The sequence below is a fragment of the Hipposideros armiger genome, unplaced genomic scaffold (genome assembly GCF_001890085.2).
Source record: "Hipposideros armiger isolate ML-2016 unplaced genomic scaffold, ASM189008v1 scaffold_114, whole genome shotgun sequence".
Classification (NCBI taxonomy): Eukaryota; Metazoa; Chordata; class Mammalia; order Chiroptera; family Hipposideridae; genus Hipposideros; species Hipposideros armiger.
In genome coordinates, this window is record NW_017731464.1 from 3,544,626 (window position 1) to 3,566,199 (window position 21,574).

A 21,574-nucleotide genomic window follows, 5' to 3' on the forward strand; every position below is an offset into this window, starting at 1 on the left:
CCAAATATATAGCTACCTCCTATGTGAAACTTCAGTTTCATGCTCCTCTTAGTTTAATAGGGACTGGGTCTCTCCTGGTGCTGATAACATCTAAAGTGGTCAGGTTGATACACTTGAGCTTAGAACTGCTGACCACAATGAGCATTTGGAGGGGCATAGGATAGAATGGCACAGAGTCTGCAACAGAGGCTGTGGAGCCCAGAGTCATCTTCTTGGATGGAAGCTGAAAATGGACAGCCCTAGGGTAGATGATAAGCACGTATCTTCTGTTTTTGTCACATCACATGTCTTTAGCATAGGCTAGTAAAGGCTGCAGTCCTCTCTCTCCAAAGATAGGACTTCCTTGTCACCCTTTGAAGCAATATTGGGCTTGAGGCGGGAATAGGTAGGAGTACACTAGGTTTATACCAGATAATCCAACCCACAAGTCATATGTGGACACAATCTGTTTGAGAAGGATAGTTGGGGGATCAGATAAGATGTTGGGAGGATGAGGGGCAATGAGAACACTTATAAATCACTAGTGGGACCGTAAATTACTGCAACTCCTTTGGAGAACAACTAAATAAGGCCTAGTAAAGTTATATATTCACATACTGTAAGACCTAGCAACTCAATCCCTAGTTATATATCAGAAATTCTTGCTTTTGACTTCCCAGGAGACATATAAGAATGTTCATTGAAAGTTAAAAACTAACTGCCTATGAATAAGAGAACAAATAAGTACATGAAGGTACAATATTAGAATAGAATATGATGCAATTACACATTAGTTAAAATGAATCATGCACGGCTACATGTATCTACATTAAAAAAGTCTCAAAAACGTATTGTTAATTGTAAAAAGCAAGTTCAAGAAAAATACATACAATACGGCCATTTATTATAAAGCTTAATATAAAAAATATAATATATTGCTCATATAAAATATACATATACAAATATGTTGTATATAAAAATATACAACATCCATTAAAATGATAAACCCCAAATTTAGGATAGTAATTATCTCTAAAGAGAAAAGGAAGTGTACACAGAGCATGTCAATACCTGTAACACCTTCCTTCATAAGCATCATGTGGATAATGACTGTTCACTATCCTTTTCTGTATACTTTCGTTTGCACTCAAAATACTTAAGTAAAAACAATTGCTGAAGGTGAGTAGCAAAGGTTGAATCTGCTGTTCCCGAGGAGGCACTCAGAGCCTAAAGCACTAAATTGAGGCTCCACTCCCCACCTTGGAGGTCATGGGGCTAAGACTTGGGTAATGGACAAGCAAAGTGCTTCAGTCATGGAGCTGCCTGTTGCTGACCAATAGTGGGTTGTTTCTGTTGGGCCACAGAAATTTTGTTGGTTTTGGCTGTCTAGCTTTGGATATGAGAACTCTACCTACCGTTCTTGGGTTCTGTTGACTACTTCTGAAGTTTGCCTTGCTGGTTTCACCCAGGCAAGAATATTTCTGAATGCTGCTCTGTCTGTTTTTATCTTTTAAATGTAGTTGCCACATGAGGGATAGTAGGTGAGGGAGAGAAGTACCATTTCCTGAGCATCTATGAGTCTCTGCTGGGCACTTCATGCATTCATTCACAAAAGCCTCACAACAACACTGTATGGTGGGAGTTATTATCTTTATTGTACATGTGAGAAAACATATTCGGAGGAATGCAGTAACATGCATGTGCTGGTGAAGCCCAGATTGGAACCCAGCCTGGTCCTGACACAAAGTTCTGTATTGTCTCCATTACATCTGTGGAGTCCAAGCTAGGTATAGGACAGTGTACTGTACACAAAATCACAGGATACATACATATGTATGCATATACGAGGTCAGACAATTAAGTTCACGAACGTGTTACAATGATGTTGCTAACCTATTTTGATATCAGAGGGATTATTTGTTATGAATTTATACCAACTGGGCAAACAGTTAACCAAGTTTGCTATTTAGTAGTGCTGAAAAGGCTGTGTGAAAAAAGTCAGACGAGCTGAACTTTTCGCCAATAATTCATGGCTCTTGCATCACGACAATGCACCAGCTCACATGGCACTGTCTGTGAGGGAGTTTTTAGCCAGTAAAAAAATAACTGTATTGGAACACCCTCCCTACTCACCTGATCTGGCCCCCAATGACTTCTTTCTTTACCCGAAGATAAAGGAAATATTGAAAGAAAGACATTTTGATGACATTCAGGACATCAAGGGTAATATGACGACAGCTCTGATGACCATTCCAGAAAAAGCTTCCCAAAATTGCTTTGAAGGGTGGACTAGGCACTGGCGTCGGTGCATAGCTTCTTAAGGGGAGTACCTCAAATATGATGATAGTAATATTCATCAATGAGATATGTTGCACTTTTTATAGGGTGAATTCTCAAACTTAATTGTCTGACCTCGTTTTTTGTTTTTGTTTTTTGAACTTAATTGTCTGACCTCACTTTTTTGTTTTTGGTTTTTTTGTGTCTTTCTAGAGCATAAATTGTACCCCCAAATTTGAAAAAGAACTCAACATGATTTTTGTATAGAATCAAACACTGGCACGTTATGGAACAGAATACAAATGCACATGAATTTTTTTTTTTTTGATAGCTGACTCAGCGGCAGCTCAGCTGGGGCCGGGAATTGAATCAGCGACCCTGTTGCTCAGAGCTCACACTCTTGAGCGAGCTCTTAACCAACTGAGCCACTCGGCTGGCCCTGCACATGCATTTTTAAGATGAAAGATCGTTGGAGACATTTTCTTGTTTTTGATGTGCCACTCCAAACTAAAGCTAAGACCCTAAGTTACACTCTTACTTTCTTCTACAAACAGGGGTACTCCAGAGGAAGAGTGATAGAAGTGCAGGACCACACAAATCAGCCTGTCCCCAGACCTGCTGAACTGCTTCAAGGTGGCTTCTTTTTACAACACTGAGACTCAATCTGGAGCCCCTTAGACAGCTTCCTCTGTGCATTCCTGTCCGGAAGAAGTCTTACTAGAACCACCAGACAAAGGAAACTAACTTTTATGCGGCCTCAGGCTGAAGCAGCATTTTCTACCTAGAAGGATAGACTAGCTAAATGTTATTATAAAAACTTCAGAGAAGGATGTAAGCCAGGGAGAGCTGGGGATTCACTCTTTGAATTACTACTGTTGGATGTGCTGTGATGGTTTCTGTGGGGCGTGTCCAGGAGGATTTGGAGGTAATTCCTTAGCTGTATGTCAAAACCTCAGCAACAACCACAACAGTAACAACAGCACTTACTATATCCCTGGCATTGTTAATCCTTCCAACAGTTCTATGACGTAGGGGCTATCATTACATTCATTTTACAGGGAAGAAACTGAGGCACAGAGAGGTAAGGAACTTACTCATGGACTCAGACCCCATGATATCATCTCTCAATCAACAGGACAAGGGAATAAATAAGTGCTCTACTCTATTTCTCTTAATTTTGTCATCAAGTCTTCTTGTGCCTAAATGAATATTATCTCAAAATGGAACGAATCCAGGTTCTTCCAAGCACAAAGTATCCGAAGACTTTTTTCTCTCTCTTAGTTTTAAATTTAGAAAAGGCTTTTAGAACTATGTCTCTTGGTAATGACAGCCTATAATCATTCTGCTCCAGGAATCAAGCGATGTGTCCAGAATATGTCATTTTCCCCTGTGACACTAATGGCAAAACCACACTCCCAACCAAACCAAAGGATAACTGAGAGGGGTAGAGAAGTGTGGTCTCTTGGTTTCCACTCAGCAGTTTGAGCCAAGCGTTCTTGGCTTTCACTCCAACTTCTTAAGCAATAAGCAAGATACTTACTTAACCTCTTAACCCCATCTGCGAAATGCTGATGCTACCTCTTTACCTCTTTGTAAGGAGTATTTCCAAGCTGACGTTGTTGAAAGGCCGTGGAGATAAAATGGGTAGAGGGCATATGCTTTCAGGGAATTGTTTTCTGGAAGAAGTCAGGGGGTCTGGGTGGTGAACTGTGTATGCTTGGATTTGTTTTTAATTAAAACTATATATAATAGTAAAATTGTGGGAAACCCTATAGTACAGCGATTGGGGACATTGGGGTCATGATGCCTGGGTTCAAATCCAGGTTCCAATACATTTACAGTGAAGTGGACTTCAGCCTTCTCTGACTATCACCATCTATTTAATACATATAATAAATAATATAATTCCCATAACAACCTTACAAGGTAGGTATTATCATTTTTCTCTTTATAGTTAAGCAAAGTATTCTAGGTTATTTGTACCTAATAAGCCATTAATAAAAGTCATTAATAAATAGACTCATACAGTGCATATGTATTTATGCATTTGCACATATACATAGTGGTTGCTTCCATGTAAGTATTCCACAGATAAGAAACAAAAGACAGCAGCATGCGTACACATGCAGTGAATTCTATAGGCTATTTAATGTAGTAGGAAAAAAAATCACTGGATTTAAAAATTTTGGGAGTTAAAAAAATTCTGCCACTGACTACTGATATGAATTTAGACAAACAATTCAATCTCTCTGAGAATGCTTTTCCTTAGCAGTGAAATGAGGCCAGTGGGTTGGATAAGACATAATTCTTTGACTTGTTGTTTTGTTATGCTTTGTTTTTTAATCTTGCAAAGTTTAGAGGAAAGGTGAGATTTCCAGTTAAAGATAGTGATTTGGGTCAATGTATATATTTAACTTCCCCTTTTCTTTCCCAAATGCTGTAGAAACAGCTAACTAGCCTAATAGGGGGAAACGTTTTTCACTGCTGGAAAATAGGTAAGGACGCTATGCATATGTCAGACACTGGAAGAATCCCTGCAGAAAGTAGAGCTGCTGAGATCAAGATGAGGGAAGGACCCACCAGCCTGGAACTCCAGGACATGAGAAGAAAAGCCTGTGGTTGGTGGTGGAATAGATCCGTAGCAGAGTGATCCAACATCGACACCTGACCACCTTCCTTTGGCTTCGGTTTCCTCCCTACCTTGGATACTCTACTGGGTCTCCATCATTTCCAAGAAAAAATTACACTGTGCACATCTAAGTTTTCCTGTCTTCTTTATCTTGGAATCTTCACATTTTCAACAAAGATTTATATGATCTCTGACAGAACTCACTCCAAAACCCAGTACTGAAAAACCTAGTTGTTTCTCTTTTAAGTCACTATACTAAAAAACGGTCTCAGAAATTGGAAAGAAAATGACCAATTAGGGGAATCTGAGAAAATTTTTCCTTTGAAGCACAGTCATATAAGAAACATAAAACAATTCTAGTTCATATTCACGATGATGCTATTCCATCTCTAACACAATAGCAGGGTGCCACACACACATACACATAAGAAAAAATTCAGTATAAGGAAAATATTCATAGCATTGAGAGATGCTACTGGTCAGTTAAAAAATAAAATGGCACTGAAAACTATAAAACATTGATGAAATAAATTAAAGGAATACGTAAATGGAAAGACAGCCTGTGTTCACAGATCGGAAGACTTAATATTGTTAAGATGACAATACTACCCAAAGTGATCCATATATTTAATGCTATCTCTATCAAAATTCCAAAGGCATTATTTTATTTTTAATTTTTTGCAGAAATAGAAAAACTTATTCTAAAATTCATATGGAATCTCAGGGAACCCCAAATAGCCAAAATAATCTTGATAAAAGAACAAAAATTGAAATACACTTCCTCATTTCAAAACTTACTACAAAGCCACATTAATCAGAACAGTGTCATACTAGCATAAGGACAAACATATATACCAATGGAGTAAAACAGAGGACCCAGAAATAAAATTGTGCAAATATGATCAAGTGATTTTCAACAAGGATTTCAACCATCCAATGGGGTAAAGACAATCTTTTCCACAAATGGTGCTGGGAAAACTGTATATCCATTTGCAATAGAATAAAGTTGGATCTTATTTTAATCATATACAAAAAATAACTCAAGATGGATGAAGAACCTAAAAGTAAGAACTAAAACTATAAAGCTCTTAGAAAAAACATGAGGAAAATCTTCATGATGTTGGATTTGGCAATGATTTCTTGGTATATGACACCAAGCACAGGCAACAACAACAACAAAAATAGATAAATTGGACTTGATCAAAATTAAAAGCTTTTATGTATCAAAGAGCACTATCAACAGGGTGAAAAGGTAGCCCATAAAATCGGAGAAAATATTGCAAATCATATATTAGGTAAGGGGTTAATATCTAAAATATACAAAGAACTCTTAGAACTCAACAATAATAATAAAAACAGCCCAATTTTTAATAAAAAATAAAAATATAAATATAATAAAAAATAAAAATAAAATAATGCCTTTTTTAAGGGGCAGAGGACTTGACTAGACATTTTCCCAAAAAATATTTACAAATGTACCAATCAGCACAGGAAAAGATAGTCAACATCACTATTCACTAGGAAAATACAAATTAAAACCATAATGAGATATCATTTCACACCCATTTGGATGGTTGTTATAAAAAAACAAACAAACCCAGAAAAGATGTGGATATATTGGAATCTTTGTGGACTATTGGTAGATATGTAAAATGGTGCAACCACTGTAAAAAATAGTATGGCGGTTCCTCAAAAAAATTAAACATAAAATTACCATATAATCCAGCAATTCCATTTCTAGTTATGTGCCCCTTTCTAGTTATGTGCCCCAAAGAATTGAAAGCAGAAGCTTGAACAGATATTTACATGACATTGTTCATAGCAGAATTATTCACAACAGTCAAAAGATGTAAATAACACAAATGCCCATTGACAGATGAATGGATAAATAAAATGCATTATTTACATACAATGGAATATTATTCTGCCTTAAAAAGGAATGAAACTCTGATACATCCTACAGTATGGATGAACCTTGAAAACATGCTAAATGAAATAAGCCAGACACAAAAGGAAAAGTATTATGTGATTCCACTTATATAAAGTATGTATAATAGGCAATATCTCCCTAGAGATAAAAAGTAGAATACAGGTTGCCAGGGACTAGGGGAGTTTCAGTTTGGGATGATGAAAAAGTTGTGGAGATGAGTAGTGGTGATGGCTGCACAACTTAATGCCACTGAATTGAATGCTTAAAATGGTTACAATAGTTAAATTCTTTGGTATGTATATTTTACCACGATTTGAAAAAAATGCAATGGAATCCAGGAACAGTAAATTGAATGAATACCGCAAAAACAAAACAAAACAACTCATATTGGTAAATTATAGGACCAGATTGAAACATTCCCTAAGAATTAAAAAAAAAAGATACAGATTAAAAAATTATAATAGAATATAAAAAGAGGTGTTGGATAGATTTAAGAATGAACAGACAAGGAAAAGTAATAAAAAAAAGGAACAGAAAAAAATTCTTAAGCCAAGTCTTATGCAAAGTATTATACAAAATTAATAAGAGGACCCATGCTTAGGTATATTCTCTTGAGTATTTTATCAAATTCCAAAGATAAAGAAAAAAATTTTTTACAAGCATCCAGGAGAAAACAATTATTCATAAAGCAGATATGTACTAAATTGGCAACCCTCCTTTTTTTTTTTACATGCAATATACACTAGAATATATGCAAGTTGACATTGTGTCACTGTCTCTAGTAAATTTAGGAGAAAAAGTAGACCAGATATAAGAACTTTATATTTAATTAAAATATTTACTTGGAGGTGAATAACAACAATTCTCAAATAAGTTATGACTCAGAAAGATTAATATTTACATAACCTCCAGGAAAATTTTACCCCCCTAAAAAGACTCAGCCAACCTAGAAATTAAAAAAAATAAATAAAATAAAAACTTCAAGTACTGAAAACGAAAAAAAATATGTAAGTGTGTGTGTGTGTATTTATGAAACATAATGCAAATACTTCTTAAGAAATTCAACAAAGAGAATGGGTATTACTTTATTCTTGCCATTATAAAGACAAGCAAAATTTACTGGGAACTCTTGCTACAATGAAAACAAAATTAAACCCTTTCAAATTACACTTTTCAAATTCTGATGGAAAATTAAAATAGCAAAGAAGGGTCAAAGATAAATGGGTGGACAAAGGTATAACAAGAAAATACAAAAAATTAAGTTATATTATTATTTTTGGACAAAAGACTTAAAAAGCATTAAAGGTGACAAAAAAGTTATTTAATGTTGATTGGAAATATATTCCATAATAAAAACACATCTGAACTAAATAATAAGATTAATTATAAAGCAATGTATTGGAAATTTACATAAAACAGTCATGGAAGAAAGTTTTAAAATATTTCTTTGCCTTCACAGATCAAGTAAACAAAAATATAAATTATTTGATAAATTAAATCAATACATTACTTCTGTAAAAACTTTTTATACATCAAAATATGCATAGTTTTTAACACTCATGAATAATAAATAAAATTTAATCATAAACTAATCCACCAACAAAAATTAATAAATTTTAAAAGTAGAAATTGTATGAACCACATTTTCTGAAAAAATGCAATGACTCTGGAAATTGATATAAATATTAAAAAAATCGTGGAAATTGTGAAATATTTTGTAAATCATATTAAATAAAATACAAAATTATAATGTAAGCTATTTAGAAATTAACAATAATAAGAACAGCATATGTCAGAGTGTAGGAGATTCAAGAAGGATGATTTAGAGCATCATTTATATTCTTTTTTAATCTTTATTAAATTTATTGGAGTGACATTGCTTAGTAAAATTACATAGGCTTAAAGTGTACAATTCTATAATACATCATCTATATACTGTATTGTGTGTTCACCACCCACAGTCAGTTCTCCTTCTATCACCCTATATTTGACCCCCTTTACCCTCTCTACCAACCCTCTCTTCCTCCCTAACCTTCTGGTAACCTCTAAACTGTTATATGTGTCTATGATTTGTTTGTTTGTTTGTTTGCTTGTCTTGTTCATTTGTTGCTTTCAGTCTTATATGCCACATATGAGTGAAGCCATATGACTTTTCTGAATAAACTTTCTATTCAAAAAGCCAGGAAAAGAGATGAAATAAGATAAGAAGCAGAAGACAGGCATTAATAATAGTTAAAAGATAAAATAATGAATCATATGACAAAACAAATATACAAAAGAGAATTGTTGAATAAATTTAAGAGTCAAACCACTGAGTAATTTGAATGGAGAAATTTCTACCATTTCTTAAGGTGGAAAATATAATAATAGTAAGTCATATAAGAATTTGAGATAACTGTCAAAAGAACTTCTTTAATAATGATTTAGGCTTAGATGGCTTTCCTTTGAGTTCTATCAAACCTTGAACAAACATATACTTGCTATGTAGTTAAGATATTCCACAGCATATAAAAAGGCTGCTAATTCATTTTTTCAAACTCACATAATCATTTTGGCCTGATGACTGACAAAGATAGTATAAAATAAAACTCTTAAATACTCTTAATATTAAATATTGATAAGCAATATCTTCAGGCTTATATTAAATAAAATAAAAGAACAAACCATGATAAATAAAATTTATTCCAGGAATATAAGACGAGTTTTCATCAGGAAATCTTTTGATTTAAAATTTTCAAATGGACAGGACAAAGGAAATAAAAGAAGAAAGGTATAATCATCTTGATATGACCAAAGGACATTTACTAAAACTTAACATTTATGTCATATAAAAATTTTTTAATAAAATTGGAAGAATCATTTCTTAATATAGTGGATATAAAATATCTCTATGAAGTCAATATCCAATAAAATACATAATTGTGAAACACAAGTCATTCCCATTAAAGTTTAAAAATTTTAGCCAATGTAACAAGACACACAAGAAAATATAACAGCTATAAATATTAGAAAAGAGAACAGGAGTTATTAATTACAAATAATACAACCATCTTACTAGAAAACCACTCCAAAATTAACTGGAAAAATATCAGAACTATAACAAAATGTTTCATTAATATAATGGGATAAAAAATAAGTCTACAAAACTAATAGTTTTCCCCAAACCAATATTTCTTGACTATTTTAGGGGCATAGGTCTCTTCTGATGCAAGCTACAGTCTCTCTGACTTGCAAATTTTAAAAAATAATTTAATGGAGTTTAATAAAAGCCCATGGACCCCAAAGTATAGGGTAACTGCTCTATAGTGAACAATAATTTAGAAAATACAACTGAAAAAAATTTAGTCAGAATGGAAGCAAAACTTTAAAATGCCTATGAGTAAACTTAACACTGTACAAGAGCAATCTAAAGAAAATAGCAGAATCTTACTGAGGCACATATAAGAAAAGTGATATATCCTCAAATAAGAAAATAGATACAGTAAAAATGCAATGTTATCTGCTAAGATTATTTTGTACTTTTCCTACAATTTAAGTGAAAATCACAAGAATGTTTTGGAACCTAAAAAAATTATTTAAAATACACATGGTAGGGAAAAACCCCCACTAAAGATGAGGGAGATTTTTATCCAAGATTAGAAGTGAGGAAGGATGGGTCTTCTAGATGTTAAAACTAATTAAAATACATAACTGGTTCTAGTATAGGAAAGAAATGCAGTGCACCAGAAGAGAAAACTTAGCAATGTCCCCAAGTCTATGACAGAGTCTAACTTTTCATACTGGTAGTAAAAGATTATTCAGCAAATGGTGTTGGAAAAACTGGCTAAACATTTGAAGAAAAAAAGATTTATCTTGGCCTTATACACCATGCATCAGGATAAATTCTAGATGTAAAATAAAATCTAAAGGTAAAAAAAAAATTACAGAAAAATACTGTAAGTAAAGGTAGTCATAAAAAGGACAATAGCAGCCCAAACACCATTATGAATACTGATCCTAAATTTCTGAATAAAACACAGAAATGGAATTCAGCTCTACATTAAAACAAAAATATATTACAATCAAGTGTAACCACAAAGGCAAGAATGATCCAATATTAAAAAAATCATCTTAATGCATTTCACTGTATTAGTAGGCCAAAGAAAAAACATGATCAACTCAATAGCTGCCAAAATGCATTTGATGACATTTAAAATCTATTCCTGATTTCTTTTAAAGTAAGAGTTGGACTTCCTTGACATGATCTCATTTCCAATGATGAAACATTTAAAGTATTTCAATTAAGATCAGGAAAAGACATCCACAGAGTTTTTAGGGGCTCATATGCAGTAGTTAACAATAAAATTATTAATTCTGATAATATGTAAATTAACATTATATCCTTTATTATGTTAATGAAGACACCTAAAAAATTTGTCACAATTTGTCAATTGCTTTGCAAACTGATGAAGCTAAGAAATCTTGAAAGAGCAACATGATATAATGGAAAGCACATGAGTTGAACCAAATCCAGAACCCAGAATCAGAATACTAGTTCTGCCATTTTTATTATTTGACCTTCGCAAGTTATCTAAATTACTTGAATCTCAGTGTCATTATCTGTAAAATTAAAGTAATAGCAGGTAAGATAGAGTAAACTTGCCCCTGGCTATCTCTTACTAATTATAACAAAACTCTGGACAAAATTTTAAAAAGCAAACACACAAGGACTCTGAAAAGTAAACAAAGCAGGTGGATTGAGGAAGGCAGCTAAAACCTGGAAAATAACCCACACAAAGATGAATTCTAAATTTGTTTTCCTCTTTTCTCTCATGTCTTTAACCTGAGGATGGGTCTCAGTACATGGTAGTGGTCTAGGGTGTTACCTAAACGGCCCAGAAAGCCCCCATATTTCTGGCCCCTAGTTAAAGCAACCCCCCCCCCCGCCATACACACACACAGTGGTTCAAAGAATGTGGAGGGAATCTCTATCATTTTTATTTCTCTTTTTTTATTCCTGGCTTTGCCTCAAGGGTGACTTCAGTAGAGAACTGCATTCAGCAATGTGGTAGCCAAAACTCCAAGAGAAACTCCATTTTTCTTTCTAGAGGACTTTGAAAGGAGGCCTCAGAGGGAAAGATAGCGTTGGGGAATCCTGGAGAGAAAAGTGCTGGAGAAGGGGATCCCTCTAATTCTGTGTATGAAGCTGTAAAAGTCATCTCTGAGCTGCACATGTGTGGGACAGGCCCAATGCAGCTTAGCAAAGCCTTGAAAATGGAACCAAAATAAAAACCACCAGCCACAGAGGAAGAGATAGAGCTTGCGGTCTGAACCTAGCCAAGGTGATTTCCTACTAAAGCAAACAAAGGGAAAAAAATCCACATTCTCCAGAGGATCTGAATATGACTCAGAGTCTAAGCAACATAATTTAAAAAAATTTCTAGGATATAGTCTAAAATTACTTGACATAAAAGCACCTAGAATACGTGACTGATTCTCAAGGGAGAAGACAAGTAAGATGCCAAACCTGAGCTGTTGGAACTATAAGACGAACAATTTAAAGCTGTTATAATAACTCCATTGCATGAGGTAAGGGTAAATGCACTTGAAATAAATGGAAAGATGAAAGTTCTCAGCAGAGAAATAAAAAATTTTAAAGAACCAAATAGATATTGTAGGGCTGAAAAACACAATACTACAGTAAAAAATTAAATGGATGCTGAGCTCAGTGGCAGAATGGAGATGACAGAGGAAAGAGTCGGTGAACATAAAGGTAGGTCAATAGAAATGATCTAATCGGAAGAACAGAAAGAAGAGAGGTTGAAAAAGAACTGAAAAGGGACATATGGAATATCAAAAGGTCTCACCGTTGTGCCACTGGTGTTTCAGAGGACAGGAGAAAATGACTAGTGCAGAAAACTATTTGAAAAAAAAAATGTCCTCAAATTTGGTGAAAGACATAAATTTATAGATTCAATGAGCTCAGCAAAGCCAAAATAGGATAAACTCAAAGAAAACCATACCCAGCCACATCATAATCAAACTGCTGAGAATTGAAGATAAAGAAAAAAAAATCTTGAAAGCAGTTAGTGAAAAATGTCATATTGCCTATAAAAAAATGGATGAAATGACCAGAGACTCCATTAGAAATTGATGTATTAATAATAATGGTTATATAGGGATAGATAAGAAATGATACATAAAGAGCTTAGCAGATAAAAGACACAAATGATAGGTATTATTATTCTAATAGTACAGCTACAGCTCAGCACACCATAGCTGTCTTCCATTCTATTTTTTCAACTTCCCTATGGCTTCCCTTCTGTGGATTCAATCCCAAGAATTGAATGCAAATATACCTTTGATATTATTTCTCTCGGTTGACCCAAAATCTTTTGCTTTTGTTGAAATGAGTCTCTGCTAATTCATGTCTTGTTTTTAAACAAGTTTTTTAAACTGTGAGTTTCCTCAATTGTTACATAGGTATAATAATGCATCTTTTACTATCTTATAGGGATACTATGAAGATCAAATGAGATATAGAGAAAAATATACACATTCCTGTGACCAACGAATACACTGAAAGTCATATATTTCAGAAATAGTACTGGCTTGGAAGCTCTGAAAGCCTAATTCTTTTAGCTAATGTCGTGAGAAAGTCTTTTAGAGAGCGATGGCTTGCCCATATTTTTCCATAGGTTGATAAGGCTGGGGACATGTCAGTGACCCATGTCACGCTTTGCCAGCTGACCCATAGGTTAGGTCAAGCAGTCACCACACGAAACCCATTCAGCCTTTAGCAAGGCATTTCTGGCTGTTATTTGATGCATATTCTGCTCTTAAATATTAAATGCTGTTTCTAACAAATTGGGGATCTAATCTGTTTTCTCATTGGCACAGGAAACTAGCAGCGAAGTTAAGTCACAAAAGAGGAGATTCAGAAGTAGGATTCAAAGGACTAAGATGAACTAGCATAACCAAAATGGGTCTGAAAGCCTAGGCATTGCAATAGTGTTGGTCAATCCATGGCCCACCTCTGCCCGCCCCACTTCCCAGAGGTTGTGAGCAGTAGCACACAACTTATCTGCAAGAGGTGTGTGAACTTGGTCTCATGGCCAAACTCTTGGCACGGAGTGAGTGGAGTCAGCATGAAGTAACACCAGGCGGCCTCTGCATGTAGGAAGATGTGAAGAACGGGTGAGAGGAGAGTTTTCTCAGAATAAAAGACATCTATCTGGAACATAGCCCGTAGGCTAGAGACACTTTCTCAGAGCTTCTTAAAACCCTTGGCCAACACTGGAGGAAAGTCACACAGGTTTCTTGGCTTTATGATTCCCTGTTTAATTTTAACATGAGGCAGCAAAACAGGAGTGAATGCGGAGCCAGCATCTAAGGTGGGTTCTGCTGGGTATCCCTAATTAGAAAACATGATAGGGCCTCCGTTTCTACTTCTGTTAATAAGAAATGAGAAATGCCTGTTTTTAAAATGGGGTGTCTGTGCACCTCAAATGGCATGCATGCCTATAATAGGCACTGTTGAAAGAAAGACGGCATTTAAAGACTTCTAGATGGCCTGGTTACTCTTCTTGTTACAGATAGGAAACAATGACATGGAGAAAAATAGGGACTAGCTCATATTCACTGTGTCTGCAAAACTGAAGCACCTTAGCCTGTCCTGTTAGTCCTATTTGCAGTTTTCGAAGAGGAGTGTTGTTGAATAAAGTCTTCCTGCCTTCCCTGACTTGCCTGGCCTCCTTTCCTTTCTCCAACATGTCCATACGTAAGTCTGCTAATAGTCCCACACATGTTCCCCCATGGTGCTTCTCTCATGTGGACCATATCACTTTTTAAAATGTAGAAAAAGTAGCATTAACTCAGGAAAACTGTCATCTCCTTCCCTACTATGCCATCCTAACTATGAATAAATGACATGTCTCTGTTAGTGCTCGTTTTCATCTGCAAGTGGTGAAACCCAAAATAATGTTTTTGTTAAGCTAGGTCTAACTCATCCTTCTATGTCAACAACATTTTTCCATTCCTGATTCAAATTTCCTTTTATTTTGTGGTACTGTCGACTCCCCCTTTCTATTCCCTGCCTTAGTAATTACGTACGAAAATACTTCAAGTTCTTACTTTTCTCATAGTGTGCTTATTATAGCTCTGAAACTTTAATCCACAAAATGCATCTAATTTAATAAATGAAAATATAGTCCCCCAAGAATTTGGTTTGCTAACATTCTGCTCCAAGTTAGCAGACCCAGTCACCCATCCAATGTAAGATTTACCTTAATGTGATTTAGTCATTTATAAAATTTCACCAACATCAGGAAATGCTATCAAAGCCATTGCAGAGTAAACTAGCAGATGGGTCGATGTGCAAAGTTCAAGGCTTAAGTGAAAAGAGAGAACTATTACATTAAAGTGACCGACAGGTCAAAGCTAGCACTAGCGCAGAAGTATGAGCACCACTCAAGAAAAGATGGGCATTTGAGTGACAGGGATGGGGACCATTCTTACCTGTCTTCGGTGAGCTTCATTAGGGTTGTTCCTCGAGTAGAGAAGACAATAAAGGACATTCTTAGCTGAGGGCTGGAAAGGAAAAGAAATGCAATTAGGGCAGATAGAAAACATATGGAACGCCATTCCCTTCCGGGCTTTCTCCTCCCTGCTCTTCCCGTTATATCACAGCTGCCAGAGCTGAGGATGCGGAACCCAATGGGGCCTCCACAGCTGGTGTTGCCAGCATTCAGCCAGCATCAGATTTGAAGCTCTGGACCAAAGAGAAGGCCTGCGTTTTCTGCCTGGAGGCTGCTTCTGACTTAACACCACCCCTCTGCGAGTGCGGATTATAAGTAAGAAAGCGAAAATTCATCACTGCCCTGTGCTCTGTCTGAAGAAGCGTGTCCCTAGAAGGGGGATGGTCTGCATGGTGTCTGTATAAAAAGGAGGATCCCGATACACTCAAATTTGATAGCATCTCCAGAGTAGTCTGCGTATGAGGAAGAGAGTGTTTCCGGCTGTTGCAGCTTGATGCCATCAGCTATTAAGATCATACGTTGCATTCCTTATGCTCTGAGAGCAGGGTCACCATCAACTTTGAATTTCTATTTGACTTTCCAAGGAAGTTATCCTTTAAGGAGAGAAAGTGCCTCAAGAATATCTCGGTAGTTATACTTCTCATTATTAATGAATACATTGGCATGGTTTTTACATGGCAGTGCTTGGGAGCTTGTCAATGTAAAATCCACACAATGTAAAATCCACACTTTCGGCTGAGACCCAAATATGGTTCTCCATTTGCAAGAGGGACTGTCAGACTGTAGTGGATTCACCAGTGGAACACCATCCTGTGGGGCTCTTCCCTGGGTGACCAACTGGTTCATCCACCATGGCACCAACCTATTTCTTCACAATGCAATAGCATTCCAAACCTGACCTGGCAACAACTCTTATTGTTCCCACTTCCTATAATGTATCTGAAACCTGTCCCTCTTTTCCATCTCTTAACTTAGGAATTTGCCCTCAATGATCAGACCACTGCAATTATTTCCTAGCTGGTGGCCTTGACTCATTCCTTGTTCCACTGCTCCCAGAATTATCTTCCTAAAATATACATCAGGTCTTGTCACTTATCTGCAGTCACACCTCTAATGGCTTCTATTGCTTCCAGCATAAAGTCTACATTCATTACCATTTGTTTGATGCATCTTTGGAAACTCTTAGCATGGTGTTTAATACTGGATAGGAGCCTAGGCAGTACTTGGTGTATTGAATATTGGCCTCTTGAAACAGACCTGGATTCTCTGTCCATGACACCATGCTGCTTGTTACTCCCTCACTAGTCCTGGGCCAGCAGGACACCATGTCCTAAATGACAATGATAATGATTATGGTCATACTAATTATGGCCAAGCTTATCAAGTGCGTAGTATGTACCAGGCATTATTATAAGTGATTTGCATGTGTTATCTCATGAAACTTAGAACAACTTTATGAGATCAGTACTATTATTCTTTCTATTTTCCACAGAAGAGAATTAAAACCCTGAAAGATAAAGTAGTTTCCCCAAAGTCACGCAGTGGCAGAGTGGCAGGTCTGGGGCTTAAACCCAAGCATTCTGCTTCTAGAACATGGGCTCTTAACCACTATACTATGCTGTCTCACTCATACAGGGTTCAGCTCTGGAAAGGATGAATTTGAAATGTGGGAAATGTAGGTCTCCAAGAGGCTAGAGAAATAATTTGTGAGTTCTCAGCCTACTGATGTGAGTAAAATTGTTCAAAGAAAGTGTCAGCAGCGAGAAGGGATGTGAGCCAAATCTAGAGCCAATATCAACATTCGAAGGCCTAGCTCTGGTCGGTGAGATGAAAGAACCAGAAGCAAGTGGAGGAGAGAATTTCCAGGAGAGATAAGTCTGGATTAAATGAAATCTCTGTCCAGCAGAATAAGCACGACCAGGAGCTCACTGGATTTGACCTCCAGGGCATCACTTAATGACTTTGGTGAGAGCAGGGAGTTAGAGGGTGGGAATGACAGCCGTATGGCCGTGGGTTAAGGATATGGAGACAACAAGTCTTTCAAGATATCTGAGTGAGAAGCCAGTAAAGAAATAGGACAGTGCCTATAGGAGAAATGACCAGGAGATTCTTTGGTTTTCATTTTTTTCAGACAAGGGGCAGGAGAGGTTAGTTTATGTCTCTTGGCAGTGGAAATGGAGCTAGGTGAAAGGTAGAGAAAATACAGAGAAAAACAAAGACCTAGAGGAGATTGGAGACAATGGGATAAAATGGACTAAAATGGAGGGAGTGGCTTTAAATAGAAGAGAAAATTCAATCTTGAAGATGATGGGAAGGACGTGCGTGCATCTTTTCAGAGGAGAATTGGATCTTGAGCTGATCACTTGTCTGCTATTCTCTGGGTTCTTGGTGAAACAGGAGGCAAGGTTCTTTGCTGAGAGTGATGGATGTGAGGTGTAGGCTGGGGGCTTGAAAAAATGGTGAAGAGTTGGGATCATTATTAAGAAAATGAGAAGGGTCAGAATAAAGACAAATAAAAGGACCTGAAATTTCAAGGATCCCACTGAAATTAGAAATGATATATTTGTACTGGTGTCAGTCACTGTTATTGAATGAACTTCTCCCCCCTCTCCTGCAGTATCAGCTGCCTAGACTATGTATTAGAACGGATAAATAAAAACCATTCATTCCTTTTCAAAATTCATTCACTTATTCAAAGTTATTGACTGAGCATGTACTATGTGTCAGGCACTGTTACAGGCACTTTGGCTGCTGCTGTCAACAAAATACAGCCCCTCCCTCTTGGAGTTTGCATGTCAATAATGTCTTGGTACCACACTTTGATGGGGTCCATAGCCAAGGAAGGCCAGGGGAGACAAGCTGAGAAAAGTGCTTCATGGTCTGGGTGAAGCCATGTCAACCACTCTGGTCCTCAGTTTCTTAATCTACAAAATGAGAGGATTAGATTAAGTGGTCTCATAGTTCCCCGAACTCCTACCTCTAACTTGTTTTGATTCTAAGATAGTAAAGTGCCTGGAATTGCTGAAGGGGCTGGGAAAGACAAGTGTTGAGTGCCCTCTCAATTAGGAGTTGGGCTAGTTGGTTTGCACATGTTTCCTCTCATAATTTTTACATGCAAACTAGGGTGTTAATTGCTATGGTTGCACAATGGAGCTTAGATTCAAATCCATATCTGCCTAACTTCAAAGCCTTTTCTGCTTCAGGGGGAACAGAAGTCTAGAAGAGCAGAGACATAGCAACTATCCGGAGGCAGATTTGTTTTCTATTACTCCAGCGGGGCAATGGATAAGAGTGCAGGGAAGGACATTTTGGCTGAATGACAAAAAGACTTTTCTGGAAACTGTAATTGTCCAACTGTTGGACTGTTTGCTTCAAAAGGCAGCAGTTTCTCACCAGAGCTATTCAAGTTAAGGGTTAGTGGATGTCTCTGAGGATAAGTTTGTGGCTTATTTCTTTCAATACTATCTAAGCTTCTATGATTCTCTTAAATATTTTGCTTTTAACACCACCCAAGTATTTGCTTCTTTCCTTTCCCTCTGCTTTTCCTCTACCCCCGCCCCAGCATCTGCTTTTCTCATTCAGCTGGGTTTAGATGCTTCTTGCTGCAGCTTCCAATTCTTGGCATCTCAGAGAAGATACCGCCCCCCCATCAGGAAGGCAGGTACATGTTGAAACCAGTAACTGAATTTGGAGGGAACATGTTTGCATTACCCAGGTCTCAGAAAAGAACATAGCTTCTGAGACAAAGAACTTTATTTAAAAAAAGTTTATGGGGCCGGCCGAGTGGTGTGTTCATTAAGAGCTGGCTTGGGACACCAGAGGGCCCCGGTTCGGATCCCACATATGAGGGCCAGTGACGCTGCCCTCTACAGCTAAAATGCTGAACAACAGCTCAACCTGGAGCGCGCTGTCGTGAGTTGCTGGAGACAGCAGAGGCTGCAGCCCCTGCTGCAGTGGGTTGCCATGGGCTACCGCGTGTAGCCAGCAGCCAGCGTGAGCGGCCAGCAGCCGCTGTGAGCAGCCGTCCAGTAGCCAGCGACTGATCTGCCTCACCCGGGAAGAGTGCAATGATGGTGCCAACTTGGGCCAATGAAGCAACGTCCTCCACAACTAGACTAAAGTACAAAAAGGCAGCAACTTGTCTGTTCCCCTTCACCCAATTCCCCAGCGCTGTTCCCATCCCCCAATTCCCCAATAAAAATCTTTTAAAAAAAAGTTTATGGTTACTCGTATCAGCTGGAAGACTCTACAGAGGCCACTGGCAAGAATGAAGCTGCTTTAGAATTATAATAATCAGAACAATTTTATCAAAGACCTTGACAGCTGGCTTCAAGCACCTCCATGAAAGCTATCACAATTGTTTATCCCTTACAGGCTGCACCCAAGGCAGGTAAAATGACCTCCTTTCCTTTACTAGTGGGTATTTATACTTAATAGAAAGTAGGATCTCTAAAGTCCCTGTCATGTTTACAGGGATGATGTTCAAAACTGCATTGTCCTCTTTTGGAAAGTGGTGTTAAGAATGCTCAGAGAATTCTACCTGATAGGGCACATAGCTAGGCTAACCAACCAGGATGGTCATGGCCCAGAACTGAAGGTAGCTCCCTGGATGTGAGACTTGTAGTGCTAAAATCAGGAAAGTTCTGAGCAAACTGGCATGATGGCCAGTGTAAACTGGCCATCTTACACCCTACACTCCCTCCACATGAGTCCAGTTAGAATAAGCCAATTGCCCCAGCGTGATACACTGTGAAAGAAAATGTTAATGACCCTTCTAGAAGAATTTATTAAATAAGAGAAAGACAAAGTTAAAATTCTAGTCTTATAACCACATTGGGGTCCTCTTGAAAACAAAGCCAAACGTCATTCTAATACATGGCAAAGATGAAAACAAAGTCTGGTCCAAGATCTGAGAGTCCGCCTTTGTCAAAAAGCATCACCAAAGTAGTCAGTAATGAGCAGAATAGCACACACAGGCTGGTTTTGATCATGACAGAGAACTATGCATTGCGTTTCTCACCTGATGAATTTATGAGCCAACTGTTCCACAAAGTAATAGATTTCATTCCAGTGATGTAGCACACTTCCTGATCTAGGAAAACAAAAGCAGACGTTACTCAATTGGGTGTTCATTTGTCTTTACCTTGTATCATTTATTTTCATGTTCTATTAATTGACATTTGACATATCCATTAATTGGGCTCATTATCTGAAATGTCCATAAATTTGTAAATCATTTAAAATGGTGTTCAGACTTAATGTAAGAATACTTAAAATTTTTGTTAAAGGTCTCTCTTCACTCCACTTCCCACCCCCACTTCTCATACTCACACACGAAAAACATCCTGGGCTCAATCAGATTCATAGGTTAGTTTCAAATCTTTAAGAAACAGGTGTTTTGTGTGTGTGCTACTTAAATTATTCCTCTTATGAAAGATTCCAGTTGATTTAAATGAAATTAGCACAAGCTAAATGCCCAAACAGAGAAAGATAAACAAATCACCCCCCACCTTCAAAAAAGGGTCTACTTTCATTTCTAAATACAGAGGCAAAATCTTTACATAAAATATTAGCAAATGAATCCAGCAGGAATAATAATAATAATTATTATTATTATCAACAATTATTATTATTGCTATTAGCAATAATAGCAACAAGAATAATAATTAATTAATTCATGGAGTTTATTTCTGGAGTGTACTGAAAGGTCAACATTTAAGGAAATCTAATGTAATTAGTCACTCTAATAAAAGAAGAAAAACTGCACAACTTTTTATTATATTAAAAAAAAACATATCTTACTGAAAAAAGAGGAAAACTTTCTCTAGGACACATAGAGTCAAAGAATTTTAGAGTTGGAAGGGGTTTTCTTTATTTCCCGAGGCTGACTTCTATTTCATTGATACCATTTACTATGGCTTCAGTTCAGCTTTTAAGTATTTCCACAGTGCTTGTACTCCATCTGTTGCAGTGATTTCTTAGTAGGTTTTTCTATTACAACCCACTCTTTTCTGGAGCTAGGATGCCTCTTTCCTTTCACGTAAGGATCTATTTCAGCTGAGCTCTGCATTGCTGTCTGTCATTCTAATAATTGTTGAGGTTAGAGTTTGCTCCTTCTAGTCTGACATTTTGTACTGCAAACATTTTCCACCGGTTTCAGATTACTTTTATTTTTGTATGTACTCATTTACCTTAATTTTAACTTCTAGAAATTATTGGTTGCTATTTTTTGTTTTAGACTAT

At 36.9% G+C, this 21,574-nt stretch overlaps 1 protein-coding gene across 1 annotated transcript in view; it reads right to left on the reverse strand.

Annotated features, from left to right (window-relative positions):
* Positions 1–21,574, reverse strand: part of ANTXR1 (ANTXR cell adhesion molecule 1) — a 124,964-nt gene that overhangs the window by 78,737 nt on the left and 24,653 nt on the right. The window contains exons 2-3 of the mRNA XM_019647689.1: positions 20,352–20,423; positions 15,312–15,383 (exon numbers count right to left, since the gene is read on the reverse strand). Of these exons, the coding sequence (XP_019503234.1) occupies positions 15,312–15,383; positions 20,352–20,423 (144 nt within the window). The remainder of the gene's footprint in view (positions 1–15,311; positions 15,384–20,351; positions 20,424–21,574) is intronic.